Source organism: Typopeltis vanoorti, chromosome 8 (genome assembly GCF_054136105.1).
Source record: "Typopeltis vanoorti isolate ZY-2024b chromosome 8, IOZ_Tvanoo_1.0, whole genome shotgun sequence".
Classification (NCBI taxonomy): Eukaryota; Metazoa; Arthropoda; class Arachnida; order Uropygi; family Thelyphonidae; genus Typopeltis; species Typopeltis vanoorti.
In genome coordinates this window covers 88,790,387-88,809,382 of record NC_143556.1, presented here as the reverse complement: position 1 = coordinate 88,809,382, position 18,996 = coordinate 88,790,387, and the positions used below count along the sequence as shown (strand labels likewise).

General features: G+C 31.4%; 1 protein-coding gene across 1 annotated transcript in view; it reads right to left on the bottom strand.

Annotated features, from left to right (window-relative positions):
* LOC150104181 (WD repeat-containing protein 17-like) overlaps positions 1-18,996 on the bottom strand; it is a 243,105-nt gene extending 224,109 nt beyond the window's left edge. The window contains exons 1-2 of the mRNA XM_090396419.1: positions 18,874-18,996; positions 13,881-14,310 (exon numbers count right to left, since the gene is read on the bottom strand). Of these exons, the coding sequence (XP_090252545.1) occupies positions 13,881-14,310; positions 18,874-18,996 (553 nt within the window). The remainder of the gene's footprint in view (positions 1-13,880; positions 14,311-18,873) is intronic.

The following is an 18,996-nucleotide window of genomic DNA, read 5'->3' as shown; positions in this document are numbered from 1 at the left end:
TTTCACCTGAAGATGAGTTTAGTCGGTCTCATACGGAGACCGGCTAAATCACCCCATGGAAATGCTAATCACAAAATAAATATTTTGTGATCTGAAGATTTTTTCTACAGAACTGTTGTCCCATAATTATATTTATTCTTTTCAATAATTAGAACTACCAAACACTTATTTATTTTATTATAGCTATAAATTTCGAACTATTTGTCTATGAACTCAAGACAACATATAGTTATCTTCTCATCTCCTTAATGTGAAGAACAGTACATATCCTTCACATTAAGTTTCTTAACAACATGATAAATATTTTTTTCACTGTTGAATTTTTTTGCTTTTTTTATATACAAAAAGTTTTTGAAAATGATTTTTTTTTTCTTTTTGTCCTAACGTCTTTATTTCAAGAAAGCAACCGCTTCGTGCTTTTTGCTAATCTTTCGTTCCTAATTTCCCTAAATTATTATATTAAATCATATTCTAAAATAGACATTTGTTATTATCAAGTGTCCTTTTTTTAATCTAAAGGAATTGGAGATCTATTTAGATGTAAGCAATTAGAAAAACAAAGCTGGACTACTGAAGAAAAATGATTATGTATCTAGAAAAGTAAATCTGAATTCTAGAAAATCGTTGGACGGTTATCTTCATATTTCACTGCAAATTCTTTACGTAGACTTTTGTTTCCGGTGAGATAATTGCTTTGATAACATGATGTATGATGTAGGTTTCAATTTGGACAAATAACTACAACGTTTGCAAAATAAGAAAAAAAGGAGATGGATACGCTGGAAGATTAAGAAAACCGATTACAACTAGTAAAACAGAAGATGAATATTCCTTTAGGAAAAATGCAATTATGTTTTACGTGTCTTTCTGAATGCTAAAGAGATGGAGATTTTTAATGATGTGAAAACACATTAGGATCAAAGGTAGCGTTCTTACCTATCATGACGTACAGGAAATGTACGCACGTTGGGAAGTTTTATTACAGTTATTGATAACAAAGAGTGTAAGGAGCTCTGACAGGCTAGAGGTATCTGAAATCAATTGATGAATTGCTTCATCTTTCACTTCATCTTTCTTCCTCTATTCGGCTGTTTATTTTTTCTTTTTCCCCCTGATAATAAAAGATTTGAAGATACTGTCTTGAAATATGCTTCTTTATGTAAAATGGACACATATCTCCGCATGGTTTAAACATTTTTTTTTAATATTAAATATTTAAGCAATCAAGAGGACAATATTTTATAAGACTGATGAATGATGATGTTTCTGATGACGAATTTGATTTCGTAAGAAACCTTTATTGTATTATAAATGTTTGCAAAAATAATGCAAACTGACATAGTCCGTATATGTAAAGAAAATGTCTTAAACATAAAATACGATGGATATTTGTTACATTCTTTTTAGAATATACGATACTAAAATATCATCTTTTAAAAGAAAAAAATATGGAATATTAGTATATGGTATCATCGTAAAAACTGCATGCTGTTAAATGACTGACTGCTTGAATGTTGACTGACAAATCAAAATACCAACTTGTATAGGGCTAAGAAGTGGAAACTTAGGACTAAGGTAGGTTTGTGTGAAACGTTGAGAAAAAACCAAAAGATCTGAAATTTAGTGGTCCAAAATATTTTTTTTTTATTTTTTCCTAAGCAGGTCTTTCTTTTTTTCCCCATTAAATCGAAAACAGTCCAAGATTATTATTATTATTATTATTATTATTATTATTATTATTATTATTATTATTATTATTATTATTATTATTAAAATAATAATAATAATAATAATAATAATAATAATAATAATAATAATAATAATCGCCCTCTTACACTATTCTTCTATCTTTATTGTTTTCTAGAAAAAAAAATCGAAACGGCTTTCCATTATCCATTTCCATTTTTACGGAATATCCTGTTAGAAGTATAAGCATAAAAACATTTATGCATATCTGACAATGGGGCATTTCTTACTAAACAAATATAATAGAAATTTATTATGGTGACTAGGTATTATTATCTCCCTGACTAGGAAATAGGGTTTGCTTCCTTTGCACTGGTCTACTGGAAGAAAGATCTTTCTAAGTTAAATTTTTATCGCCTACGAGAGACACTTTTTCTGTTTTTTGTTTTTTTTCAGCCGGTTCTTGATTTAGTCGATCTATGGCACCGACAAAGTATTTTTTCCCCCTTCACACTATTTCAAACAGTACTATATAGTGTTAGGATTAAGACCACGAGATAGCAGCAGTTGTCTGTCAAACTTTCCTTCCTGGATTCCTTTGAATCACTGATAGTCTTGGACCAGCTGTCCGTGACAGCTAAAGGTGGAAACTGACTGAGCATCAATTTTCAAAAGGGTTGGTAAGGGCTAAAACGGCCTTGCATACTCCCTTTGGAGAATAAAAAGCGTTAGCAGATTATATAAATATATGATATATATATATATATATATATTTATATAAAATTTATAAATTATATAATAAGATATATATAATTTATATATATTTTATATAAATTTATTTATATCGGCTAAAACTGACCTGAAATTCTCGGATTCAAAAAATCATCACTCAACCGTCAGTTTCGTTTTCTTTCATCATCATCATCATCATGCTAGTCAAGGATTTAGGTCTAGAGTGGCCTGTTCCGTTCTTAGAAATCATCGTTGAGTCTCTTAAGAGGACGACTGGTTTTCTCTTTCTTAATGGTTTTTAATTTACGGCTTGTTTTGGTAATCTTTCTGTTTCTTCTGTTTTCTTTCGTGAATACTTTAAAAGATTTCTGAGTATGCAGGGATCTTAATGGCATGTAGGCTTTGCAGCGAGATTCAAGGATTAAGGTCACTAATCTCCATGCAAATGAATATACATGAACAAGTGGGAAGAGCTCGTACTTTTAATATATTAGCGGTTCAACATCGAAAAGAAATACAGCAGAAAATGTTAAAATTAGATAGTAAATATTGTATACTGTATATTAATACTGGAATTTCACTAAAGAAATTCATAGAAACAAACGTTTTTAAGATTAATTTATCTCTCAAAATATGAAAAATGTTCGGTTATTTTGTTATGTTTGAAATGTTGCTCAATTTAATTTTATTCTTGATTTTTTTTTTTTTTGTTGTTTTATCAATTTCATTTGAAATTAAAAATTTTGTTTCGAAGTTTGTTTAATGTTCACGTCAAACAAATAAACTTTAATTAAAGATTTGATTTTAAAAAAAGCATGTTAGTTTAACATGCTTTGACAGTTTAGTTTGATATAATTTCAGCATACTAAGTTAAGTTAGTAATTATATATTTTTAAAGTTTGCTACTTGAACAATTCTTGTTTTCTTTCTGACCCAACTTTTCTCATCATTATGAGCGTGAACTTTGGCTCCTCCTCTTCCTTGAAGCTTTAACGTCCAAGTCTTTACCGATATAAAGAGATCTCATTAGGACATTTTCCTACACAACTATTGACGATGAAAGCTTTACACACGGTCATGTTCTGTGTGCGAGTCAATCTAATAAAAAGAGTGAAGGGTTTTTATTCCAACGAAATCGTACTGCCATGTCAGAATTAAACTCTTCAACCTACTCATCGAAAGCAGTTTGGGAAGAAATTTCTTCGAGACAAACTTTTTTTTCCGGTAAAGCTGATTAGAAAAAGTTCTTGAATTTCAAATTGAATAAATAAAATAGAAATAATAATAAAAAAAAAAAGACTGAAATCCACTACAGATGCACGGTGTTGATATTTTGATAATCTGCTAACCAAACCCCCACATGCATTTTCCGAATTTGCATAAAAATGAGATTTGATTACGTATTTTAATAAAAGCAGAGTTAGTGTTCATGATAATTAATGCGAAGTACTCGAAATAATATATAATATTCGACCAGACGAGGTACATTATACAATTTTTCAGCTTTTGGCTTGTTTGTCGTCATTTTTTATTTTTCCTGACTATCCGCTGTATAAGAATAGGAAAGAGACGCCGGAATTAATTTGTTTATTTTTATTTATTTATTTTTTATTTTTCAAAATTAATTTATTACTTTTGGCTTTGTTAGTCAGTGTAAATGTAATAACGTCATTATTTAATTTAATTTAATTTTTTTCTAGTAGCGAACAAATATTAGCAATTTTTTAGGAAGATATGGAGTCTGGGTGCAAGGATTTATGCATGTCGTGTTTTGAAGTTTACGATATTCTAGTTAAAATCTAATTGTTAAATGAGTAATCAAGTTGTAACGTGATACATAGTAGGATTGGTTGGGCTAAATAACAGAGACTCGTTAGTACATCTGTCTGGAAGCGAAGGATATTACTGCTATTCGTCTGTGGTTTTATTAATCTTTTATCTTTCTTGTTCAAACTTATTTTAAAATTCTTTTTGAAACTTTTTTTCTCTTTGTAAGCAGTTCAAAACCACAAGAAATCGATTTCATGTAATTTTCTTAAATCGGTCACTTAATATGTTGTTTATTGTTTAAATTTTTATATGGCAATTTACTACGGTTAGTCGGATTTACGACAGAAGCAACTAAGGTTACTAGGCCAGTGTAGTGTCTGTTAATTGTGTGTTCTCCTGCCAGTTTGACAGTTTTTTAGGAAAAACCTTGGATTTTTGCAATAGAAAAAAACACTTCTTCTTTCGTATGAGATCGGCTAACTCACGTTCAAGTGAAAAGTCCCAGGTCTGTCCAACCGAAGGGTAAATGTAACGCCTCGCGATCGCTACTGAAACGATAACAAGACCGCTGAGAGCATGTGATTGAGCATGAAAATGAGTACTTTGTAATAAGCAAGTGTATCCTTAACCTAGAACTATGAAGCATAAATTCAGAATGTTATACGTCTAATAAAAATGAAAAAAAAAATATAATTAATAAATTAAAAAAATCATGCCACCTTGGTGTGTGTGTGTGTGTGTGTGTGTGTGTGTGTGTGTGTGTGTGTGTGTGTGTGTGTGTGTGTGTGTGTGTGTGTGTGTGTGTGTGTGTGTGTGTGTGTGTTGTGTGTGTGTGTGTGTGTGTGTGTGTGTGTGTGTGTGTGTGTGTGTGTGTGTGTGTGTGTGTGTGTGTGTGTGTGTGTGTGTGTGTGTGTGTGTGTGTGTGTGTGTGTGTGTGTGTGTGTGTGTGTGTGTGTGTGTGTGTGTGTGTGTGTGTGTGTGTGTGTTTGTGTGTGTTATTTACTTTAATAAACATTATTAACTTGTTATAATCGCATAAAAGAAGACATTTCAGTTTGATTAATGAGAAATTGTCCATTTATTTGACATTCAAGCTGAAGATTCATATTGAAACTTGTCACCTTTATCGGTTAATATTCTCGCTCTTCTTGACATTCTCTGTATTACAATATAAATGTGTTTGCATATACGATGACATGTAGTCTGTGAACAGGTGGTAGCTGATCGATAAAGTGTTAACAGCATAGGCAATTGTTAACGCATTTGACCGAAAATGATTACAGTTGAAGCAGATATGTAGCAGCATGCACGATACGGTATATCATTCTGCCAAGCAGACAGCGGGAATACATCAACATCAAACCTTTTCCTGTGTAATGAATGGGATAGTCATGATTAGGGATTGTTTATATGAGAGGTTTTAGCAGATTAGAAAATCGTAAAATAATGTGGTATTCAGTCTGCGAAATGATACATAAAACCAGGAGGTACTACTAGATAACCTAGAGGCTAGTGAAGTTTATATGTAACTTCATGGTTATTATTGCTATGAAGGTAACATGAGAGACGAATAAGGAACATTTCTTAAATTAGCACAGGTAAGAACTTCCTACTTTTCTCTGCAGCAGACTGAATAAATTCAGGTGATCTGTTTTTCCAGTGCTCCAGTTATCCTTGCATCAGAAATATAGACATTTTTTTTATTGAGCGTTTTGGTTTTTCGATGAATATTAGATTAAATCAGACTATCCTGATTTTTTAAGCAATAACAACGAAATTTCTCAAATTTAAAATAAAATACTATATCCTTGCAGCACAGTTTGTACGCAGTGATCGTTACATTTTCGAATTTGGTGTCATCGGGTTGTGGTTTTAACTGTATTGAATGTGATGATGGAAATCCATAATAGCAGAAATACAGGACACGATACGCAGTAAAATATATATGTACTGTGGCATTTGTTTAATATTTCAAATGCTTTCCTACTTCAGCAGTCTGCAGGCAGATGGCGCTACTTTGCATATCCGGACAACAAGACAGCGAAACTAGATAAAAAGAGAGATTATCTCAGAAACGATTTCCAAATAATATACCTTATGGAAGTTTCTAAAAAAAAAAGACTGATGGAATTCTCTTCTACGAATAACTGAACAACTTAAATCTGATTATATCTTTCTGAAGCAAGTCCTCTTGTCTTCCAAAGAGTTTATAAAAATAGTCACATGCTTTGTACGTTACTACGTTTGTAAGTTTAATAATCTTCAACTCATTTAGGCAAATGAACTATAAATTTCTTTTCTTAATTATTGTATCTAATTTCGCTGTCTTTTTGTCCGGATATGCAAAGTAGCGCCACCTGCCTGCAGACTACTGAAGTAGGAAATCTCGATACATGATGCAAATAAATATTCAGTGTCTCTAAATTATACATGGACTAGAATATATACACTATTTTTCAATAGGTTTTACGAAAGACTAAAAATCATGTTTTATCGCTTTTCTACTGCTGTCAAAGTCCTTTTTTTTTATTTTAAGTCCAATGTCACTGTAACTCCCAATAGAAGGATTGTTGCGTGCTATCACTGACCTGAGGGTCAGTTTTTCGCTTTCTTTTCTTTTACAGGAAGGTTATTAAAAGCTGAGAGTTCAGAGAAAGTATGAAAAAAAAAACAGAAAAAAAAAGAACACCTAGTCGACAAAAACTGATAAGAAAGACAAGAAACGGGTTTTGTTGAGATGTCGTTGGGTCACCGGTTCGCATCGGTTTAGTTGATTGAGAGTGACACTGATGACACCAACACTATCACCATTTCAACCTGTGTTATCGGCTACAGTGCTAGAGGAACGTAGTTGATCGCTGCAGGGAAGCTGACAACGGTGAGACTAAGAAAGAGGCCTGCAGACTAATGAAATATATCAGGTGAGATACACGAACAGAATCGAATTCAGAAAATTCCTTTCATCCACTTTATAAATGCGGACCACTGCGGAATACACGATCAATGAATAAAGGAGCAACAAAACAGTTTAATTTTTTTTTTTTTTTCAAATCTGTTCGGATGAAAGTTTTAAGAGCTGCATAACAGATAGGTGTTCGTTTAGATTAGCGTCATGTCCAAGTAAGGAAGTTGATCAAAACGTTGTCAGTTGATTTTTTGAGTTATCTTCGGTTTGCTTAAAGCAAAACTTGCAAAGCAAAAATTCGCAGTGATGTTTCAACATTGTGGCATGCTGAATAAAGTTTTTTTTTTTTTTAACTTGAACTAGCCCAATAAACAGCATTTTTTTTTAAAAGAAAGTTATACGGAACATCTTATTTTAAAAATAAGTTCTAAATTGCACGCACTTTTGTTCATTAAGTGCTTAATTATCTAGAACCTATAGACCTAAATAATATATAGCATTCACATTATAGTTCACATTAATTTCTGTATGTGAATAAAAAATTCACATTATTTTCTGTCATTTTTTTTAAATCACTTCTCCATTTCGATCTAAAGTACACTAAGACTATCTCGCTGTACATCTAAGCTTTCTTTTCAAATTTTCCTTCTTACCAAACTAAACACTATATTTTTCAAAGTACAATGAAAAGCTCTTCAAATTTTACTTTTATTCAGTTTGCTTGTGTTCTAAACGGAAACTTTTTAAGATTTTCTGAAATGTTAAAGCTAGTATTAAACCAGTAACTCTTGGAGTTCCGTTTTCAGGGACTTCTCTGTTGCAATACTTATCGTTTGCTGACGCTTTAAGCATCTAAATATCCCACTGGAACACGAAAGTCTGCATTCGCAGCTAAATGTTTTGAGCACAGTGAAGTCTCAAGAGAGTATTTTAGAATAGAGTTTGTCCATTCCCATCACACAAAAAGGAAATCCAAATGGAAATAAGGTCTCGCTTTCGGTGCAATTAAAATATTCAAATTTCCAGCAGCCAGTTTCTTTTCCGATCAGCGCAGAATGTTGATAAACTCCATTTATATTTTAAAAGTTCCTAAACTTTCCTTTTTACGAAAACAGTAGATAGACGAATACTTAACATTTCTTTCTCTTTTTTTCTATAGTAATTATGTGATGCAATTTTCAATCGATGTCGGAATCATTTGCTACAAAAATTCTTAAATTATTCTTTTTTTCCATCATCAGTGATAAAAACAAGAGTCTAGGAAGTATAACAAAAATAAACCGGAATGATGACTCCGCGGTGATATACGGTGTCTTATTTATTCCAAGAATCTGACAACCCAAGTAATCGTCAAGATAAGTTCAACTCTACATGTGATCAATCTTTGCTTTCTTTTTTTATTATTATTATTTTTATGAAGTTACTTCATGGTGGTTGATGGATGAAAGACATTATTCGTTATTAGTTATATTCTGAAAGCGATATGTCGTTTATTAGGGATGTTGGCTTTTCAGGCTTAACGAATGTCGAAAGTAATGCACGTCGGAAAGATTGGTATTGTAATCAGCTCATGGAAGCTTTCTTTTTTTTTTGTTGTTATAGAGCTTTATGTAATAGCTGAGATGGTCTTCTATGCCACGTGACTTACGCACACAACGTTATACAAAATCCTACAAGAACACACTGAATCTTCGTGAAAAAAACAGTCCTTTCTATATATCAAAATTCAATACGATTACATACATACTATAATTAAAAATGCAGCTATTCCATTCTTCTGTTATCGCTATTTTGTATACCTGATGCAAAGATTGAGTGGGAAATTGTCCTCTCATGAAAAACAATACGTATAACTGTGTTTTACGCATTACTTTGCACATCATTACTTCAATTCAGAGCTAGTCCTGCTATTCATAAAAAGAGTTCTGGAATAATGAAAAAGCGAATTGAAGATGGTCACGAAAATCCTTTGAGATACGAGAATGAAGGAGAAACAGTTGGCAATTTTCCAAAATATGTCATAAGCACGAGAAAATCCATTTATTTGAAGAAAGATTTGAGAATTAAAACATTGGTAGGCTTGTGAAATTCATTGTCTAATGGAGTTAAAGAGAATTTTCCTGTTTAGTATTTTTTATTTTCATTTATGTGAATCCCTCATACAAAAGGATGTAAATCTATCACATATTATTATTATTATTATTATTATAAGAGAGACCTCCAGGGAGTCAGAAGAGACTCATCGAAGGAGGCCACATACTACATACACCAGCTATCATACTTATTCTTGAATTCATTCACACTGCTTGCACTCACAACATCCAAAGGCAATCCATTTCAATCACGCACCGCCTTCTGAGATAAAAATCTAGCCCTCACACCCTTCTTGGCGGCCTTCATTCTCAGCTTCCAAGGATGCCCTCTCGTTCTTTCCCCACCCTCCATAAATTGAAAACTTCCATCAATTGAAATCTTGTGCGACCCTTTCATAAGTTTGTGTCTCAATCATATCTCTCCTCTTTTTCCTGTTTGCTATTGTCTGCGGTCCACAAATTCTCAATCTGTCTTCATAATCCCTATTCAGCAATTCTGATATCATTTTTAACACTCTCCTTTGTACTCTCTCCAATATATCAGAATCACAACGGAAACCAGGAGACCAGACCTGCGCACAATAGTCCAAGTGCGGTCTTATCAAGGTCTCACTTGGACTATTTTGCCTACTCACAATGTTAATATTGTGAGTAGGAAAAAGGGTTAAATAATCGATCGAAAACCTTAATCTAGAACTTACTATGGAACTTTTCTTGGTTACTTCCTCCGATAAGTAAGAAAATGCCTCATACCCGCCGATAAAGTCCCATAGTAAGTTCAATTGGTTCGAATCCACTATCAAGACGAACTGGACGGAGAGAAAGCACCATCCACTCTGCCAACTATTCCGCAATTTTTATGAATCGTGGGGAGGGAGCTAAGGTTACATAAAATCAGCACTCCCCTGTTATAGCGACCAAACATGGCATTTTTTCAAGCCACTTTAGACTTCCAATAAGTAGGCTGACGAAAATCTCATTTAGTTTTTTTTTTTTTGACAACAGGACTCGAACCTAGATAATAACACTAACAACTACTTTAAGAAAGAGCTACGAGATACTGTAGAATTCACTGATATTCGCACAGATGCTTCTTCAATAATTTTCATTCAAAAGATGCATTTGATATAGTCAAATGAATCGAAAAGGGTTTGGTTTAAGGGGCTTTTGTAATAAAAATCATCTTGATATGAAGTGGAATTTGATAGTTTAAAAATCATAATTTCTACAAAATGTATTAGAATATTGGTATATTCAAGAGGTTTCAGCTTTTCACTCAGTTCCCCTGTAAGCGTGGTATAAAACATAAGTCATAATAGAATTAACTAATTTAATATAATTATCCTAATTTCTTATCCTAACTATGCAGGCAGTAGTCAATGTAACTATATCAACCAGTTATCCCCATTAGTTAGTTCGAAACTTTCAATATATTTTTTATAATATTATGGATTGATTGATTTGTTAACTGCTTTCCATTTCCAAAATTACACAACATTGATTTAATTTTAATTTTATCAAATTCCTTTTTTACCAAATCATTGCAAACGATTGTTATTAATACTTTCGCTTAAATAGTGTTGCTATTATAAGATTCAATTCTGTCGTCTGCAATTAAATAACAATAAAAAAAAAAACTAAAACCCTATCATTTGCCTTGCAAAAGAAAATCAACTAGAATTCAATTAATTCAACTGCAATTAATATTAATTATTTGTAACAATATTTCCAAATAATTATTAATAAAAGCTAGGCAGATTTCTTTTGGCTTGTATTGAAACCGATGGTCGTAATTAAATGAACATCGTTAAAGCAATAAGATTATATCAGTTGTAATGAGAATATTCTTTCAACTTTAGTCAGTCTTGAGTTTGAGTAATATTCATTAATTAGATTTTTATCTTTAGCAGAAATTAGTTTCAATCGTTGCTATCTATGATTGGAATCAGGGTAATTAATCCGTTTACCATTACGTCTCGCATCGTTGTTAATTGTAATTAATTCGACATCTATCTTGCTATTTATATTGCTCTTTTTTATATCAAAATTATGTTTGACGGTCGAATCCTATTATCATATCGCCGATGCATTAACTGGAGAAAATTCAGGGTAGAAATATGTTAACTTGATGAGTTAGGAATGTAGTTCTTGACACGATGATTTCTTTGAATTTTTATGCTTTTCCACATTTTGATTTCATTTTTCAAATTGGATAATGAGAGCGAGAGGGCGCCACAAGATAAACAAATTTCGCTTGGCAATCTGTTGAGATTTCAGGTAGCACAAGCGGCAATGGTTTTCTTTTATTATAAATAAATAAATAAATAAATATAGTTTGTTTATTTATTTATAATATTTATAATAAATTCTCTATTTTTAATAAATAAACCACTCTATTTATTTATAATAAAAACCATTCTATTTAGGATAGAGTTTGCAGCTATATAAATATAGGTGCAAACTCTATTCTTTATATCACTTAAGGGATTTTAAGTGATATAAAGGAAAGTAGAGTGCTAAATGTGGAGAACGCGCCTACTGATAAAGACCGAAGAATTTTCTAACGGCAGTGAAATATTCATTTCACTGCCGTTAGAAAATTCTAAGATGTTCTCGATAAAACAATAGTGGAATTTACTATTGAGGGAAACGATTGTGACATTATTCACCGATAGATGGTGCTGATTTTAATTTTATTTGAATACATATTCCGCACCTACAAACAGTTTGGTTTAATTATATAAAAATCTTAAATACTTTCCCTTTTGTTCTAAAATATTTTCTTAAGTATACTCAATGCATATGTATTTGTGTTATTATAAATAATCAACACACCACTTATTCTTTTTGAGATTTTCTTATCAAATCCCAGAAATAGTCTGTTTCAAAATTAATAATTCTGATTTTGCAAGCCAATATTCATATAAATCCTATATAGGTTAAGATGAAGGAACTGCAATAATAGATTTACACTATAATGAAGTGCTTCTATGCCAAGCAGTCTTAATAACTATTATTAGATTAGCTTTAATCTCATTCCAGACTCTCAGTCCGTATATTTACCCCCCCCCCCACCACAATTGTCATGATGTCATTTGAGTGAGGACTAATTAGCAAGAATCTGCAACTGATGAGCCAGTGATTCTCCAAGTTATCGAGAGGGAAGCCACTTGAAGAGTCTCATGAGCTGTTCCATCCCTCCATTATAGATAATATTAAACAGCATGGATTGAATTAACGCAGATGACTAGCAGTGATACAACCCACCCTTAAAGCAATAGATAATATTACAGCCTTGAAAGTTTAGATGTAATTAGTGACATATCACATAATTACAAACTCACTAATCATCTGACTTAGCAATAGCCGCTGTTTTCGATTAATATCAACGCAGTAGCTTTCTAGGGTGATGGAATCTGGGAGAACAATGAAGAACCATTAGAGAAACTCATCTAGAAGTGACCAATTAAGTGTGATACGATGAAGGTAATTAAGTTAAATTGATAAGGAACTCGTTATAGTTTAAAAAGTCCCCAATTTTCGAATTTATAATGCATGTATTTTGTGAAATTATCTTTAGTTTGTATGACAATGAAAATAGACATTTATATAAAGCGACTCTACATTGACAGTTATCTTGCAAGTTGGATTCCACTTAGAGCTATTCATTTTGAAATAACACTTAATTATCGTTATTTAATTTACTTATGTTATCTCATGCAATGAGAGAATTCCAATGTCCAGTTGAAAATAACAATCTGAAAAATGAAATATATTTCCTATTGAATCTAATAAGCAAACTAGAATATAGAACTGTGAACTATTTTATGCAAACTGAGTGTTCAGTTTTTTTTAAAAATGTATTTCTATATAACTAATCGATTTCTTTTATTGCATTATTCTTGTGATAAGTTGCTAAAATTTCAATAAATATAATTTCGTCATCCAAAATTTGCTATTATTTAATAGTTAAATAATTTTATTATGAATTTATAATTCTTATTTAATGACATCTCGAAATAAAATTATTTTGCTATTACGTTTTCTGTTCCATGTTTTAAATGATTCTTGTTTTTCTTACTGGAATCTAAAATTTTAGACTTCTATAAGCTAAATAACATTTAGAGCCCTCTACCATTTGACTACAGTATGGACAAGTCAATTCAGAAACCTTAATTTTCTCAAACAAGGTACCTACATGCTTTGAGTTCATTTTTTGCATATATCTGCCAAATGCAAATAATTGAGAGAATACAACGTATGTTGGTGCTGCCTTCTATCCAACAGGTTATACTGTATTTGTTTCTAACATACAAAAACATCACTAGAGGGAGCCTCGAACAAGAATGAACTTGCGCTTAAGGTATAAAGAACAAGATAACAGTAGTAGATTCTTGTGTCAAGTTACATTATTAAGGGTTCTAAAATGTATTAGCAAATACTGAAATTTGTCAGCGGAAAAAAACCTTTAAAATATTCAGAAACACTTTTAAAAGAAAGGCAATATAAGTGCTGAAAGCTTCATTTTACCGAAACATAAAAATGTTAAATGGACGGAACAAGTGGAGTTTCTCGTGAGCACATTACTATTTTAGCAGAGCAAATAACTGATTAGAAATCTTAATAAGTTATTTTTGAAACAGATTTAATGCAACTTAAAAGAAAGCGCCTTTCACTGGGAAGGCGGTACTCGCCTTTAATATAAACTGAAATGGTGCCATCGGCGTGCCCAAGAGCTAACCTCCCCAACTCCGTTCGATGCCAACACATTTGGCTAATGGGACTGACGAAAGTCTGAATCTCTTTGATGTAGGGAGAACTGTTCGTCTGATCATCACCGTCTTGTTGCTGGAACCGCCACAGATATAATGGCCCTTTGCCCTCAGTATAGACGAGAGTATCAGGTTCTTCGGGGTACCAAGAGATTAACACAGGAAGTATGAAAGGTAGATGAAGGCGTGCTACTAGAAGGCGCTGACTCACGTGCCACACGCAGATGCATGGATCAACGCTGGAACTGGCGAATATATCTGCATGTATGGGATGCCACAGTATTGAGGTGATGGTTTTCTTGTGTTCCGACATGATCGAATGCAGATAAAATTGACCTGTGGTTGCATTTAGCTACAAAAAAGTAAAATTGAAATAATAAACAATATTAGAACGATATTCATTGATTACAAAAATATTCATCACTAATGAGAACTTGTTTAACTATATTATGTAAGTTTGATAATTAATTAATTCTCTCATTAATTAATTAAATCTCACCCACTACAACATTAACGAAGAACGAAGATACATCTATACAAAATGTATTGCAAAATCTTATTTGGCTTATTGATCTTAGTTCATTTAATATGATTAGTTGGTTGTTTAGATGGCTTCAGAATAACAAAAGCTATGAGGCAGATTAACTAAACTGGGTATCAGCTCATGGTTATTTTTCTTTTGAAACTCAAAATTTCATGGCCAAACCGAAATGACTAAAGAAATTTTCAAGATAAGGTTTTTTTTTTTTTTTTTTTTTAAGTCGAAACTAGTGAAATTTGATAGCACATATTACGCAAGTACATATTTGGGAGCAGAGCAAATCATTGAATCCACCAGATGTCATGCCATAAAATAAATATTAAACACACATGTATTTTTTCAAGCCCGCCAAGTTTTGATCCACCTTTTGCGTATTTATGAATTACAGATTTGTATTTGTTTTCAGTTAAACAACAAATGTACTTTTATGTTTCCTTCAAATTACACGATTTTTTTGGTTAAATTTTCATGAATCTTTTTAAACTTTTTCTAAGTTAAAGTATAATATACAATTATGTTTATTTTTTCTTTATAATCAAAAAGAAAATTCAGAATTATTTTTATATTCCATATATTATAATACACCGTATTTATATATCTATAATTTTATTATAATAATAAGATTGTTTTAAAATTTTCTCGAAAAAGGAAAAGTTATGAACATTTAATTTTCCAAGGATCACACCATCTATTTATAATATAAAACGTCATCTGTTTATAATAAAATATTAATATTTATAATATAAAACGTCATCTGTTTATAATAAAATATTAATATAATATAAAGAACGAGATTTAAAAGATGAATATAAATAAAAGGTTATCTGTTTATAATAAAATATTAATATAAAGAACGACATTTACAGATGAATATAAAATTAATTATAAGATTTTGATATTAATGTAAATAAACAATTTAGATATTTTTATTCTTTAAAGATTATATCTTTATAATAGTAATATATAATTTCATTATTATAAGATTATAATTTTTATGACATCCATTATTATCATTAACATAATATCCAGTAGAGGGCCTAGCATATACTGTCTCACACCTATTGGTTGGTCTTTCTTCCTCTAAGAATATATTGAAGAACATTCCTAGTCCTGTTCTTTCAGTTTATATACTTTATTATTATTTTTATCTATATTGCTGGATATATTGTAGTAGATGTATTAGATCTAGCTTTGTTTCGTTATATCTTTGTTTTTCATCCGATTCAGTAAATCCTGCAGCTTATTTCATAAATTTTCAGTTCAACTGATGTAACCGTGGTTTTCTATTTATTCCTAGTTTTCCGTTTGTTCTTTATTTCGTTTTCTGATGCTCCAGGTTTTATTCCTATAGTTACATATTGTGCTAATATCTTGTGTTATTTAATTATGACTGTACTTTTGTTGAATTAAAATATTTCATTAATTATTCTAAGTACTCCGTAGTACTTTCGAATTTTATGATTAAAGTTATTTTATTCTTTATATATCAGACTATAATAGCTAAGATATTTAAATCCATTTACTTGCTCAAAAATTGTATTTCCAATATGGAGCCAATCCTAAACATACATCGTAAACTATGTGTTCTTTTTACTGATTTGTATGTTATGTTTTAATAAGGAAATACCGTGAGCAGACATATGAATTCAAAATTATAATAACGAAAAAACTCACGTTAAATATTATTTAATAGTACAATTTTCGCCTGTGTATCGCAGGTACCTTCAGGACATTTATAAAGTTAATTGAACAATAACTGACAATTCCAAGGGCGCCACCTAAGTAGTTCATGTAAGATAACTAAAAAGGTCAATAAATTTCCTAACCAAAAAAAAAAAAAAAAAAAAAAAAAAAAAAAAATATATATATATATATATATATATATATATATATATATATATATATACACACACAATAAAAAGTTAGGAAAGATTATCTGATTTATAAATTTATAAAAAAGGGGATAGACGTAAACCATCGGATCTGTTTAAGTTAGGAAATGAAGTAAAGTTTCACATGTTTCTTTATAAAGCCGCACCATGAGGAACCAACTTTTGTGAAGGACTCTTGTCTGGTTCCAATGAACTCTATGTCTAGTGATGATTCTGCAAATCCAGACTGTCCAGGTTCAAGGTATTGAATATAAGACTGGTGTTCTTCTAGCCGAATAGAGACAGATCTTCCTGTTTGTCCGAAATAAGATAATCCACAAAAGCAAGGAATCTGATGGACACCTGGATAACTAAGATTTGGAAACTTGTTCTTTGGAGAAGTGAGAAAGGTGGGGATTTTTCTGAAAGGTCGAAAGACAACGAAAATATTCAGTCGTTTTAGAACGACAGCGTTCAAAATTTTCACCTTGTGGAATAGAAATAAAATATTATTTAAATTAAGGGTATATTAAATCCCACATTGTTTTAAAACCGAATAAGAAACTCAAAGATTGGAATCAGAGAGTTTCATGCCGAATATAGTAAACTATAAAGTATCGGCGATCACTAGCGTGAGCTGATGCAAGTGACCCTAGTACGTAGTACAATACTGGACAACTCGTAGCAAAGGTGGTGAGAGATAGAGAGATTTTAAACTATAGAAATAAAATAGTTTATCAAACAGTAGGGACACCAAGTGAGAATTTTTCTGAATTCTCAAAATTATATTTAAAATAAAGATATTAGAAGGAATTTGGTTGTTAGCATTTATGAATACGAGTTGAGAATTAATCTAAGATTATGTGCACTTAACATAGTAGCAGAGAAAAAAAGTCAGCAGAACAAGTGTTTCATACTAGGAATGTAAACTTAATAATGTAGTATTCTCATAGTACTCTCTATACCCAGTGAGGATGAAGTATCAGGAAATGATGATGCTATTTGATCTCTATAGAGTACTTTTCGTAGTATTTCGTCAGCTATCCATCTTTGCATATCCAGCTGCTACTCTGATCGAATGAAGGTCAATGAAACTCAATGCAATAAAACTTTACTAAAGTTTGTGTCCAAAATAAAATTAGATTAACATTAGCTTTAATCCCAATTTACATAATCCCCTTTATGCAAAACAGCCCTATTTATAATATGCAGTACATCTTTCTATCCTTTTTGGATGGAAAGATGTACTTCGAACAATCCTAGATAAGAAAATCTTGGGTTGGGTAATTATAGGAAAAAAAAGTTTTGACCTTCTGTCTTTATTAAATACTAATGTACAAAAATAGCGAAGGACTTTTATTGTATGTAGCCTGTTTTTCCTACGCATGCTACCCTTATTTTATTATAAGTATATTCTCATTTAAAAAAAATAGTGAATAGTATCAGCTAATGCAGTTCAATTTATAATATTTCAGATATGTGAGAAACGTAGATTTCCTTACAAATTCCTTACGTCATCAAAATGACGTCACACGTGAATAAAACTAACTAAGATTACAATATCAACAATATTTTATGGTTCAGAAAGGCAGATAGAGAGAAAATATGATGGACATTTCTTAGAGCCATTGAAGAATATACAAGAATGGTTACGAAATAAGATTATTGCAGATATGTGCAATAATGATGAAATTAAATAACCAAAAGAATGGAAAGAACGTATATAACGAATGAAAGACAGAAGACTATCAAAGGAAGTAATTAAACATAAACCTATAGAGATCTTGACAATTATAGAGTTGTTTATGATTGTTATCAGCGAATAATCTGCAATTTGAATCTAATTTTAATTTAGTTTTATTCAACCAATATTGATGATATATAAGACGAACAACAATATATATTATTGCCGGATATTATTATTTTTATAATACCAAGTTTAAATATCATCATTCTTTCTTCTATTGGAATCTGCAACTACAGTACAACTAACCGAAATTGTATTTCCGGAAACTTAACGCTCCTTACAAGTGGCTACATTCCGACAGCAGTCAGCTGCGCTGAGAAAACTAATTTTCTCCGCAAACTGTGTGAAGACGGTAAGCTAAGCTTTGCCCAACGCACCGCTCTTTCCAGACCATAACAGTGAGGGGAATGAATTCGTCCATTACAAGAATGGCGAAAAGCCATTGCGAAACACTCAGTCAATGTGGGGAAACGGAATTTCGACAGGCGAGCATGCTCAAATAGGTAAGGAGGCTATTTTCAGTTAGCCTTAGACCAGTTGGATGGTTGAATCGTTTCTAAGAAAATTTTGTTTATTTCGAAGCACTTAAAAAACAAAAAATCAATTCCCATTTATAGCAAGAGTGTATTCTTATTCTCTGTAAGAAAAATTAACTATCGTATTCATTTAACTGTATTTTAATGATGGTTTTTAATCACATTGACATTATCCATCAATCAAAGTCTGTTTTTTTATCTGTTGATTCTGTTTACTTACCTCATAAATGTATATAGCTAGTGTTGCAGCATAAGCAAATCGGCCACCAGATGATGACACGATATTCAAATTCCAGGGTTGACATCCTGCAGGTATAAGCGCCACTTGTCGTACCACTGTCAT